Genomic DNA, 14,257 nt, shown 5'->3' with positions numbered 1-14,257 from the left:
GTGCTTCCTGAACCTACTAGAGATTGTTTTCAAAATCAATTTACATAATTCGACCCTGACCTTTCATTATGCTCTCAAGATCGCCTGTCTTCATCCATGACTGGCCCTCAGTCCTTCCACTAAATACTGATCCAAAGCAAATGAAAACCGTCAGAGTTATTAGGTTGATTTAATCATGCACGGTGACTTTTACCTTTGACGGGTTTTTCTCAAAATCAAATCTCTCCACGTTTCCTTTATCCAGAACCATTCAGTCGAAATTGGTCTAAATCAGATGCAAACTATTTAAGATGACCTTACCATGTACCCTTGATCTTTGATCCACTGTTCTAAAAAAAAAAAAAAAAGTCACCCACTTGTCCGACTCTTACCTCCTCCACAAAGTCTAGTTAAAATGAGATCAAACCCGTTTTATATATCTTTATCACACAAACACACGACTCGAAGTCTGACCTTCCCTGTACCTTTAATCAATTACTGAGTGTTCTTGTAATCGAGGAACTAATCCATTCGTTCTTACTTTGCCCTTAACCCCTCCATCAAGTCTGATCTCAGTCAGATGAGACTTGATTAACCCGTTAACTAGGACTTATCTCAAATGTTGACATGGTTCTGACTGCGACGTACAATACGTACCATCGGTGAAAAAAAATATCGGCACCCTTTCAGTGTGAGACATTATGATACACGCACTATGATTTACGGGAAATGACACGGTTATGTCGCTTTGTATGCTTCATTTGTGTTATCATATATTTAACAGATATATAGCTGGATTAGTCGGAGAAACATTGTACTACATGGTAACTGAATCGTGTTTGTGAATTAAACAGGCATACCAACGCTACAGATTGAACCAGATACGAAGAGTTTCATATCTTATCCGACCTCAGGGTGCCGATACTTTTTTTACCGATGGTACCTCCGTACAAACGAAATAAGTCGAATTTCCTGTGTTCCTTATTTTGTTTCTTACAGCGATTCTGCAGGTACTGCTGACATATTTCAGCAGGCCTACACTATCTCTCATCTTATACCCTTGAAGGCTGACTTTGATGACTCAACATGCCTGGAAACACTGACTTACATCATTTCCGCAACATTCACGGTCTTTCCTCTAACTTTCTCTCTGTTGAACACCACCTCACCTCCTCTAAACCTCACCTTTTCTTTTTAACAGAGACTCAGCTGTCTGAGGTAACTGACAGCAAACCCGTTTCTGTATTCTCCTACTTTCTTTATACTCATTTCAAAGCCAAAGGTGGCTGTTGTGTACATGTACACAATGATCTATCTTGCTCTCATGTTCCTGAACTTGTTACTTTCGAATTCTCTACTCTCTGGCTTCGGTTCTCCTGTCATTCTCTGACTAATTTTATCTGCGCTGTTTACTTATCTCCTAATTTTACTACACAAAAAATTCTTCGACTATCTTATTTGTACGATGGAACACATTCCATCCATTTCTCCTTTCTCTGAAATCTCCATTCAATGTTCACCACCACCTTTGGTTCTCCTCTCCTTTCACTGATCCACCTGGTGAACAGGCCTACATCGTTTCTATCCCTAATGACCTACAGCAGCTTGTACAGTACCCTACCCGTATCCCTGACCACCTTGGAGAGAGCTCCAACATACTAGACCTCTTCCTTACAACTAATCCTTCTTCTTACACTGTTAATCTTTTCTCTCCGTTGGGCTCCTCCGATCATAACCTTATTATCTTAACCTGTCTTATTGCTCAGGTATGGTCTGTGGACCCTCCAAAGAAACGTCGTCTGTGGCACTTTGGAGCTGCGGATTGGGAGGCCCTCAGGCAGTACTTCTTTGATTTTCCATGGAATGATTATTGTTTCCATTGCCAGGAGCCATCTGAGTGTGCCTTGCGCATTACGAAGGTTATTCTCTCAGGCATGGAAGCATATATTCCTTTCACATATCCTTTGACTAATGCAAGAAAGCCTTGGTTTAATCACGCTCTTCTAATGCTGTCCGCAACAAGGAGAGGATCTATAAAAGGTACTGGAGCCAACCCACCCCTGAATCACATCTTTTTTATGTTTCTGCCTGGAATCATGCTAAGTCTGTTCTTCGCTCTGCTAAAAATAAATTCACCCCTACTACATGCTCTCAACTCTCCAACTCGAATTCTTCCCGCTCCTTCTGGTACCTTGCAATAAACCTTTCTAACAACTTTACCTCATCATCCTTCCTTCCTCTTTTCTACTCTGATGGCTCTGTAGCTATTTCTTCTACTGATAAAGCAGTTCTCTTCGCTCAGACTTTCTCCTCCAATTCCACCCTAGACGATTCCAGTGCTGTTTCTCCATCACCTCCTCCTCTGACTTCCTCATGGTTGACATTAAAATTTCTTCAGCTGATGTATTTTCTGCCATCACAGGCCTCAATACTAACAAGGCATATGGGCCTGATGGGGTGTTTCCTGTTGTCCTCAAGAACTGTGCTTCTGTGCTTACACCCTGCATAGGTAAACTCTTTCTCCTTTGTCTTTCAACTTGTACCTTTCCTTCGTGCTGGAAGTTTGCTCTCATTCAGCCAGTCCCAAAGAAGGGTGACCATTCCCAACCCTCTAACTATCTTCCAATTGCTTTAACTTCCTGTGCCTCAAAAGTTTTCGAGTCTATTCTTAACAGAGAAATTTTAAAGCTTCTTTCCTATCACAAACTTCGTTCTGATCGTCAGTATGGGTTCCGTCAGGGACGCACCACTGGCGATCTTCTCACCTACCTTTCAGACTCCTGGTCATCCTCCTTTCGGGACTTTGGCGAAAGCTTTGCCATTGCACTTGACATCTCAAAGGCTTTCGATCGAGTCTGGCATAAATCTTTAAATTCCAAACTGCCCTCTTACAGTTTCTATCCTTCTATCTGTGCCATCATCTATAGCTTCCTTTCTGGTCGTTCTATAGCCGCTGTTGTAGACAGCCATCGTTCTTCTAGATCTATTAACAATGGTGTTCCTCAGGGCTTTGTCCTATCACCTCTTTTATTCATCAGTGATCTTTTAAGCTGTTCATCTAACCCTATCCACTTTTATGCTGATGATTCCATCCTTCACCTTTCCATGCGGTTTCTGCAACGTCCATCTCAGCAGTTACTTCAATAAACAAGGGATGAGGCTATGTTACACCTAATGTCTGACTTGGCTCGTATCTCTGACTGGGATAAAAATAATCTTGTTGTTTGTAATGCATCAAAGACTCAATTTTTCCACCTATCAACCGGTCAAAATCTTCCACAGGAGTACCCACTAATGTTTAATAATATCCAGCTCAATCCTGCATCATCCTTGAACATGCTTGGGTTTTCACTCACCCCGGACTTATCTTGGAAAGATCATATTGCATCTCTTGTAAAATCTGTTTCCAAGAGATTAGGTGTGCTAAGCCGACTCTGTGCCTTCTTTATCCCTGCACAGTTGTTGACTTTATACACGGGTTTTATTCGCCCCTGTGTAGAGTACAACTCGCATGCGTGGGGAGGCTCCCCTCATACAGCTCTTGTCAGTAGGGTGGAGTCAAAGGCTTTTCGTCTTATCAACTTTCCTCCTCTTAATGGCTCCTTTCAACCTGTCTCTTCGCCACATTGTTGCATCTTTATCTTTTTTTTTATCGCTACTTCAATGGTCACTGCTCCTCTGAACTGTCTGCTTGCATCCCTCCACCTCTGCGACGGGTGCGTAGTACCCGTCTAGCAACAAACTCTCATCCCTTTTCTGTCCAACTCTAATGCAAAAGTTAACCGTTTTTCCCAGTCCTTCATTTATGCAACAGGTCAACTCTGGAACTGTCTCCCTCTGTCTGTATTTCCTACTTCCAGTGATCTCTAGTCTTTCAAATGCAGTGTGTCCAGGCATCTCCAAATGAACGGATCTTGAATTTGGCTCACTTTTTTTTTCTTGGAAGGAACTGTTTTTGCAGGCTCAGTCTTTGGTTCCTTCTTCCTTGCATAAAAAAAAAGAATAGGCAGACCTCAGGGATTGCAACACCCTCACCACCCAATTGGTTTCACGATCTGTGAAGTTGGTATTCGGCAGAATAGTATTACTTGATTCCTGCATAACCCTTAAACATTACACCAACTTGCAACTTTGGTTTAATTCAGGTCAAAACTGTCTGAGCTGATTTTGCCTAGTGATTTTGGCATATGATTTTCCCTTTTGAGCTTGAACTTTTAACGGTTGGTCTGATAAGTGAATCTTTATTCTTGTACTGTTCACAACTCTTCCATTACGTATGGTCTAAATCGGATAGAAACTGTTTAATATGAATTTGTCGTGTAACCTTGCCCTTTGACATGTTCTTTAAAAAGTGGACTTACTACTTACCTGAGTTTCAGCTCATTCCATCAAGTATAGTTAGAATCGTGTCAGAACTATCTAAGATATTTTAGTAACACCCCTACCCCCACCCTATGGGATGAACTTTGACCTTGTCCTGTGACTCTGAGCGCTGACTGTCTCAATATAGATTCACATCACTTTTGCCTTACTCTCAACCCCTGCTCCACGTTTGGTGCAAATCGAATAATAATTGCTTAAGTTGATTTTGCTAAGTCAAGATTTGTTTTCGGCCTGTGATCTTGACCTGTGGCTAAATGTTCAAAAAGATCAATTGATTCCCTCACTGGCTGACCTTCAACCCTTCCACCAATTTTGGTTAAAAGAGGATATGATCTGTTTTAATTATGTTAAAACACACACACACACACACACACACACACACACACACACACACACACACACCGCTCAAACATATATCCACTCTCGCTACGTGAGCTAGGGTGAAACAATTATTAATAAACAAACATTCACCTTTTTCCCTGAAATTTCTCGTTTCAGAACACTGTAGTGGCAAAACTGTTGCATATAGGAACCTAAAAATTTATATGAACATGCTTCATTAGATTCTTTATAAAAAGGTATTACGCCCACCAAAACACAAAGGAGAGGGAGAGAGACCATGTGTGAGTTGTCACAAGGGCGTGGGAAGTAATTCCATCTTGTGTCGTGTTTGTGAACAGTGGGTGCATAAGATAAGTAGTGGTATTAGAGGAAGACTGCGATATAATGCTGATTTCTTGTGTGCGGTGTGTCAGGGAAAGCATGTGGATTTTGCCAGGCGTAAAAGGATTGAACTTGCTGGCGAGTCTCTTGAGTGTGTGGATGAGTTTTGTTATACTGGAGACATGTCGTTTGCTGGAGTTGGGGCAGGAGCTAGGTCTGTGGCTAGAGTAAGGAGTGGTTAGAAGAAGTTAAGGGAGCTGTTGCCTCTCCTGACATTGAGTGGGCTCTCCCTCAGTGCTAAGGGATCTTTGTATGTGGCATGTGTTAAGAAGGTAATGATGAATGGTAATGAGACCTGAGCAGTAAAGGACGAGAATATTCGCAGGCTCAAACATACAGAAACGGCAACAATTAGGTGGATGTGCAGTGCGTCCTTGAGTGCAAGGCCTGTGGGGGCTAGGTTTGCGATGGAAGAATTGAGAGGTAGGATAGGACTGGAGTGTACTGGTGTTGTGATGAGGAGAGATACATTGAGATGGTTTGGGCATGTGGAGAGGATGGGGGATGATAACTGGGTGCAGAAAGTAAGAAGTGTTAATGTTGGGGGTAGAGTGGTGAGAGGTAGACCAAGAAAGACCTCGGACTAGGTACTGAGTGTGACCTTAGGCTTATGAGACCATGTAGGGAAGCTGCCAGAGATCGAGCAGCATGGAGAGCCGCCATTAGGAGACCAAGGCCGACGCATACAAGCATCTTGGAGTCTTCAAAAACGAAAACGGAAACACACACACACACACACACAATTGCAGAAACTCCTTTTTGTATAACAGAGACACTGCAAATTTTCCCTAAATCCCAGTTTACAGGTTGAGCTGGTCTTTCCATGCACTACTGATTGTTGACCTTTCCCACAGAAACCTTAGTTTAGAGTGACTGCACTCACAACTGAATCCCTTCACATTTGCCATACCATGAACCCTTACACAAAGACTGGTCAAATTGGATAAGAACTTTTGTTGACCTTGCCATGTGACTTTGATCACTGATATGTTGCTAAAAATGGTCAACTACTGTAATTGTCTGGCCCTTAACCATTTCACCAAGATTGTTCAAGATCTGACCAAAACTAGCTTAGTTATTTTGCTTACACATAGACACACACGAGACCTTGCATTATGACCTTTACCTTACTGATTGTTCACAATATCAAACTTTTACTCTCTTGCCATACCTCCAGCCTTTCCAGCAACTTTAGTCTAAACTGGACCAGAACAGTCTTAATTCCGCTTATCATGTGACCTTGACCTTTGCCTTATTGTGCGAAAAATGTAACAGGTCATCCCCTTGCACCAAGGCTGGATGAAGTAGAGCCAAAACCGTGCGAATTCTCTCTCTCTCTCTCTCTCTCTCTCTCTCTCTCTCTCTCTCTCTCTCTCTCTCTCTCTCTCTCTCTCTCTCTCTCTCACACACACACACACACACACACACACACACACACACACACACACACACACACACACACACACACACGGCACAAAGTATTATATCCTCGCATTCCGTGCTATTCATTTGCATATGAGAACAGTTTATATGTTCTCTTACCGGAGTGTCTCCATTCTTGTCGATAAAGTGCATAGCGATAGCATCTCTCATGTGCGTCTTGAAAGAAATAAAGACGTAGCTCTCGTCCAAAGCGCGTTGGATGCATTCAACCGGACTGGGACAAAATGAGATACCACGGAAGATTTCTTGGTAGAGAGGCACCTGTTGGAATAAAAGATTACTTGCCGCAGTAAATGGAAGATATAAATCGGCGGACTGACAGGTCAAGTTAAAGACAATAATTCTCCTACTGTTTTACTGTGACTACTTCACACTTACGACATACTAGTAAATTCCTCCCTGACACCCCGTATCAAAGAGCATCATCTGTGGACAAATAGACAGAACAAACCCACCTAAACTTAAGAATATTAGTCAGCATAAGGAATTGTGATGCAGAAAAGGTTAAATATCGTAGATTTGTTTCCCCGTCTGTACCATATGTATGTGTGAAAATGATGAAGGAAAGGAAGTGATGAACAGTACGGTTATTAAAGACACCTGGAGAGAGCATTCTAATTGGTTGCTCAGTGAGGAGTTTGGGTGGAATAGGGAAGGTTTGGAGTCAGCGGATGCAGTGTTTGGCCCGTGGCCTTTGATTGACTCTGCTACTGTGAGCAGGGCAATAGGTCAGGATGCATTTGGGGAAGGTCGTGGGTGTGTCTGGGTTGACTGCTGAATGCTTTAGGCCTCAGAAGATTCAGCAGAGGTGTTAGTTACTGATTTGATAAATACGATTATGAGTGTGTGTTGTCCCAGATGTCTGGCAGAAACGGGAGTAAATTTGTACAAAGAGAAGGGCGATTCCCTGTGGCGAGGTGAACACAATCTGGCTGTAATGTGGGGTGGAGCTACCACTCTGTGGCCTGGATGGGTTAGGAAGAATTCTTCAACAGTATTCTCTGCGTGTCGTAAAAGACGACTTAAAGGGATGGGGTGAGAGGACAAGGGACTCTCTCCTCTGATTTTTAGTTCTTCCAGTGAGACAGGGAATAGAAAGGGAAGGGGAATTAAGTTATCCCCTAACCTTGGAGGTTGGGTATATGAATATGCGTGGATTCAGGCTAAAAGGTAGAAGTCTGGGAGCATGTTTGTGAGATGAAAGTTGGATGTGTTAGTTTTGAGTGAAACAAAGACGAAAGGGAAAGGTGAATCTATGTATGGACGTTTGACCGGAAGGATGACAGGTGTTGGCAGAGGAAGAGCGAGAGGAGGTGTGGCCTTGTTAGTGAGCCCGGAAGTGCATCAATGTGTGACTGAAAGGAAAGATGTGGGTGAAAGTGACAGTTGGACGTGAGTTGTCGGTATCTGTGAGTGCATATGGGCCTGGTACTGAAATGGATGACGATGCGAGGGATTCTTTCTGGAATGGTGTTGATAAGTATCTGCCAAGTTTTGAAGCAAATGCGACTGTGGTAATGATGGGAGATCTGAGTGCTAGAGTAGGATATGTAGCAGTTGAAAGCGTTGTGGAAGAAATGATAATGCAAAAAGAATGATTGGGATGTGTGTTAAGTGAGAGATGGTAAATGGAAATACCTTGTTTGAGAAGAAAGATATTCATAAGTCTACATATTGTGAGACAGGAGGGTGGAGGAGTTGTTGATGGAGCATTGATGGACTATATGGTTGTGTACAGGAATGTATGAGATTGTTGGATGTGAGTGTATTGAGAGGGGGGTGGGGGTATGTCTGACTACTACCTGGTGGAAGGAAAGTTAAGAGTAGGTACGAGGTGGGTGCAAGCTAGGAGAGTTGGTTGTGGTAGAGAGGTTTCGAAAATGAGTGAGTTAAACAAAAAGACAAGATGAAAGAGTATCAGGAGAAGCTGAAAGATGAGTGGAATGCAGTGACAGATCAGCAAATGGCGGTGTGGAGGAGGAATGGCAATTGTTTCAGAGAGCTGCGGTGGGGTATGTGGAAGAGGTGTGAAGTGTGAGACGAGTGGCTGGTGGTGTAAGAAGGGTGATTGAATGGTGGTGCAAGGAAGTATGGTTGTGGCTGAGAAGAGACGTGCATATGAAGTGTGGCTTCAGAAGAAGGATGAGGTGTCAAAGACGAGGTATAAAGAAAAGAGGAATAGGACAAGAAGAGTTGTATGCGGTGGTAAAGTGGCAGCAGATGAGAGGTGGGGTAGGCAGTTGACTAAGAATTTTCAAGAAAATAAGAAAATTTTTTGGAAGGAGGTGAAGAGGGTGCGAAAGGGAGAGTCTAGGATGGAAATGTGAGTAAAAACAGAGGATGGAAAGATGTTAACTGAGATGGATGCAGTGAGGAAGAGATGGACAGAGTATTTTGAAAGATTGTTCAGTGTAAAGGAGGAAAGGGAGGCAGAGATTGTGGAAGATGGAAAGGAACAGAGAATTAATATTGAAAAGGGAGGCAGAGATTGTGGAAGATGGAAGGGAACAGAGAATAAATATGTTGTAAGAGTTGAATGGTTCTTTAATCACAATGAAGGAAGTGCAGGAGGCAGCAAAGGAGATGAAAGCAAGGAAAGCTGCAGGTATGGGTGGGTCTGCTATGGAATGTTTGAAAGATGGTGGAGCGACTATTGTTGAGTTCTTAGTAAGATTACTGAATGTATGTTTTGTGAGCAGTATGGCGCCGACTGACTGGTCAAGTACATGTGTGGTTCTGTTGTATAAAGGTAAGGGTGATAAGTATGAATGTACTAGTTTTAAATGTATAAGTCTATTCAGTGTTGTAGGTAAGGTGTAAGGTAAAACAATGATTCTGAGAGAGAGGGCTCAGAGGGAGTGGCCATTGATAAGCAGTGTGGTTTTAGGAGAGGGAGTAGATGCGTGGATCAAATGTCTGCTGTGAGACAGGTGCATGAAAAGTATGTGACGAAAGGTAAGGATGTGCTTTGGGCGTTCATGGATTTGGAAAGAGGAGTTTGTGGACTGTTGTGACACTGCATGAACTAGGTGGTAGGTTGTTAAAATGCGTGAAAAGTTTTTATGTAATATTAGAGCGTGTGTAAGAGTGGGAAATACTGTGAGTGACTGGTTTCCCGTGAGAGTGGGGTTGCGGCAGGAATATGTGAGGTCGCCTTGGATGTTTAATATTTGTATGAATGGTATTGTAAGGGAGGTGAATGCGAGAGTGTTAGGTAGGGGTCTGAGTCTTGTGAATGCTGGTGGTGGACAGTGGAACCTGAGTCAGCTGCTGTTTGCCGATGATACTGCTCTGATGGCTGATACGGAGGAGAGATTGAGAGTTTGTAGAGGAGTTTGGAAGGGTGTGTTAAAGGAGGAATTTGAGAGTGAATGAGAATAAGATTATAGTGATGAAGTGTGCGAGATTGGTAGATGGTAGTAGGATGAATGTAGTTTTGAATGGTGAAGTGCATGAGGAGGTAGAGCGTTTTAAGTATTTAGGGTCACATGTTGCTGTTGATGGAAGAATAGATGTAGAGGTGAAGTTCAGAATGAATGAAGTAGGAAAGGTGCTGGGAGGATTGAAAAAAGCGTTTATATGCTGTTTGCTTTGAATTGATGTAAAGGCTGTATGAGGGAGTAGTGGTACCAAGTGCTTTATTTGGGGCTTAAGCGTGGAATATGAGAGTAGCAGAGAGGAAGAGATTGAATGTAATGGAGAATAGGTGTCTGAGGAGTATATGTGGAGCGATGCTTATGGGTCGAGTGAGGAATGATGAAGTGCGACGGACAGCTGGAGTTATGATAGAGGTGGCTGATCGAGTTGAGCAGAGAGTGCTGCGTGTTTGGGGCATATGGAGAGAGTCGATGAAGAGCGATTTGTGAAAAAGGCAACTGGATCTGATGTGGGAAATGTATGTCTGAGAGGAGGACCATGAATAGGATAGATGGTCGGTGTGGAGAGCGTTAGATGCGAGACCGATGTCGGTAGAGCAAGGAAAAGTGGCTGAGTGTGATAGAAATGAATGGAGAGAAATTGTGAATGCATAAATGGTGATGCAGCCCTGATGGGACGTTCCACCGCATGTGGTCTGATCAGCTGATCGGGTCAGGTGTGGTGAAGGGGATAGGTCCATTATGATGTGGTAGGGGTAAACCAGCTCTGCTGTCCGGCACTGCTGCTGATGTCGCTGGATTGCACCGAACAGTGGACTTTCGTGCGGTGAGGAGCAGTCCTTTCTCCTCTTCGAGGCTAAGATACGAGTAAATGTGTCTGTGTGAACGAGTAATTTCGTGTGTGTGTCGACCTTTCTCGGCTACCCCTCTTTCTTTTTTTAGTAGAAACAGCCTAGGTATAACGATAAAACTGTTGGACCAGATAACGAAGGTAATGGAGAGAGATCTAGAAAATATGATTAAAGAGTCAATGAGACGCAGTTTGGATTTATGCAAGGCAAAGGAATCATGATGCCATACTAATAGTTCGACAGCTTTATGGAAAATATATTGGAAAGAAAAGGTATCTGTATTTTATTTATTCATTTGGTGAAGATCTTTGACAGATTCCCTAGGAAGATGAAGTGGGCAATGAGAGTGTGAGGGATCAAGGAGTGGCTGGTTAGGGTGGTTATGGCGATGTATGCGGTGCTCTCACCCAGGTGGAAGTGCAAAGAGATTTCAGTGATGAGTTTTTCATGAATGTTGGAGTGCATCAGGGGGCAGTCTTGAGCCCGTTAATCATGGTGCTTGAAGCTCTTTCACGTGACTTCAGAAATGGACTCCTGTTGGAGATGTTGGACGCAGATGATTTGGTGTTGAGTGCAGAGAATAAAAGGGAGGTGGAGGAAAGATTTAGGAAGTGGAGAGAAGGTATGAGACAAAAGGGCTTGAAAATAAATCCAGATAAAACAAAAGTGATGGTATCTAGGGCTGGTGGCTATACTGTCAAAAGAGTGAGAGTGGTCATGAGCAGTTTGCCACAAGGCCGTGCATTGGAATTAATTCCATCTTGTGCAGTATTTGTGATAAGCGGGTGCATAAAATATGTAATGGGATCAGAGATAGGCTGCGAGAATGTTGCTGATTTCGTGTGTGCAGTGTGCCGGGGAGTGCATGAGGAGATAGTCAGACATGAAAGGATAAAGCTTGTTGATGAGTCTGTTTAGTGTGTGGAAGAGTTCTGGTACTTGAGGGGCATGTTAAGTGCAGGAGATGGAGCTGCTCTGTGGCTAGAGACGAATAGGTGGAAGAAGTTCAGGAAGCCGTTGTCTCTCCTGACATTCAGAGGACTCTCCCTCAGTGCTGAGGGATCTTTTGAGTGGCATGTATTAGAAATGTAATGCTGTATGGTAGTAAGACCTGGGCAGTTAAGGAAGAGGTTATTCGTAGGCTGAAACGTACATAAATGTTAACGATAAAGTGGATGTGTATTGCGTCCTTGAATGCTAGGCCTAGGGGAAGCTAGGTTATGATGGAAGAAGTGAGAAGAAGGCTATGACTGGAGTGTATTGGTGCTGTGATGAGAAGTAGATTGAGATGGTTTGTGCATATGGGGAGGATGAGGGATGACAGTTGGGTGCAGGAAATGAGAAGTAGTAACGTTGGGGGTAGGGTTCCGAGAGGTAGACCGAAAAATACCTGAGATAAGGGACTAAATAGGGAAGCTGCCAGAGATCAAGCAGCAAGCATGTAGAAGTGTATGGCATGTATGAGGACTACTGGGCCTTGATAGCAGGCTGTGAAGCCTATGCCCAGAGTCGAACACATTAAAAAAAAAAAAAAAAAAAGCGGAGGGGGTGGAAAGAGAGAGAGAGAGAGAGAGAGAGAGAGAGAGAGAGAGAGAGAGATAGGGAGAGGGAGAGAAGGGAGGGAGGGAAAGGGAGGGAGGGAAAGGGAGGGAGAAAGGGAGGTAGAAAGGGAGAGACAGACAGACAGACAGACAGAGACAGAGACAGAGAGACAGACAGACAGAGGGAGAGAGACAGAGAGAGACAGAGAGGGAGAGAGAGAGAGAGAGAGAGAGAGAGAGAGAGAGAGAGAGGGAGAGAAGGGAGGGAGGGAGAGAAAGGGAGAGGGAGAGACAGGGAGAAAGGGAGACAAACAGAGAAACAGACAGACAGACAGGCAGACAAAGTACTGGCTGAGACATTAGAGTGAAGGTCTTTTATTCACACCTGCAGCAAGGGGGAGGGGGGGCACACAGAACATGGGACTTGACTTTATACACCATGATCTCACGTCAATTCAACTCGTCTCGGCTGAAATTACGTCCTATACCATAACAAGGCTATACAAAGATTGTTTGTCTGGATGGTACTGTTTTGTAATTACTGTAATTTTATCAACAACTGATCACATTAAAATAACTATATCTCATGTTTACATTAGTTTGATATGTGTTAGAAATTAAGCATGAATCAAATACATTCTTTCATCGAAGCTTTTTGATCTTGATAGCTTCCTAGAACCTGACCAATCATTGTGGTAATCACTGGATGCTTTGTGTGGAAATAAGCCACTAGTCTGTTGGCTCCTTCTTACACTACAATAATGCATGATCTTGGATTTCAAGTCTTTTCCAAATTTTTTATACATAAGTTTATTTGACGTAGTATAGACACTGTTAGTGAAGAGCACAAATGATTAAGTGGATAAAGTGAAAGATGAACAAAGAGGCACGTTCACTGAAACTCTAGTAGATAAATTATAACTACAAATAATCGCTACCACGACGAAATACAAAAAACACCGATAACACTGCCCTGGCTTCCACCACACGATTTCATCGTCATGGGAATGCTGCTACTGTGACGAAACAGAAATTCCTTGCCATTTTTCTGGATGTTAATTTTTAAGATTTTTTTTTTTTTTTTTTTTTTTTTGCATTATTCAACGCGAGTTCTGGGTAAACTGAACTATACATCAAACCTCGCTTCATTAAGTTTTCGACTTCACAGTTTTGTTGACACACAAATTTGAATCAATGAATACGAGTCCCAGCTCTCCACCCGCTGACTCTTTCCCTATCCTTTCCCACCACACCCACCTTCCTCCCACTCCTTAACTACGTCCCCTTTTAAGCAACGACGGAGGCGCCATCTCTTGACTGACAAATTTCCTAAGTCCGTGGACTTTAGTCTTAGCCTGTACCTCCCCTCTGTATTCGCCGAGGCATATTGATGTTATCATACAGTGTAAGGATAAAAAAAAAAAATGATCTCAGCAATATGTTACGCACTATCACGAACAAAAGTTCGTTCCCCCAACCAGCTACTGTGTGAATCCAGAACACGTGAGGATCGAAAAACGAAGCATCTGAAAGAAGCGCCATTTTCACCTAACAGATGGCGCACAGTAATGTTTATGAGGGGGGGCAGGGAGGTTGGGAGAGGGAGGTGCGACGAAAGGAAGTTTGTATCTGCGTGAAGATTACGTAGCTTAATCACCAGATGTTCATATGGTTACGATTGTGATAGATGGATAACATTAACAATAAATAAAGTTCGGTAGCAATATTTGTATGCGTGGTGGATGTTGTGGCAGCAACAGTGGTCGAGTTAATGATTACTTGCCATAATCAGAAATCACACGTTTTAAGTGTTGAATTTTAGTCAAAATCGCACCAGTAGTTTTCGCGTAAAGTTGTTAACAGACAGACAGACAAACAGACTAACCGAGTGAAAACAATACTCGTCCTCGAGCCCCTTCGGGGCGGGGACAGGCAATAACAGATAGGCCAATTTACCTTG

General features: G+C 43.1%; 1 protein-coding gene across 1 annotated transcript in view; it reads right to left on the bottom strand.

Moving 5' to 3' along the window:
• Nucleotides 1-14,257, bottom strand: part of LOC145415429 (ionotropic receptor 21a-like) — a 331,047-nt gene that overhangs the window by 96,077 nt on the left and 220,713 nt on the right. Inside the window, exon 13 of the mRNA XM_080284708.1 lies at nucleotides 6,628-6,789. Coding sequence (XP_080140834.1) covers nucleotides 6,628-6,789 — 162 coding nt within the window. The remainder of the gene's footprint in view (nucleotides 1-6,627; nucleotides 6,790-14,257) is intronic.

Source organism: Coenobita brevimanus, chromosome 102, assembly GCF_032717465.1.
Source record: "Coenobita brevimanus isolate Jiangsu-jjx chromosome 102, ASM3271746v2, whole genome shotgun sequence".
Taxonomy (NCBI): domain Eukaryota; kingdom Metazoa; phylum Arthropoda; class Malacostraca; order Decapoda; family Coenobitidae; genus Coenobita; species Coenobita brevimanus.
This window is presented reverse-complemented; position numbering and strand designations above follow the sequence as displayed.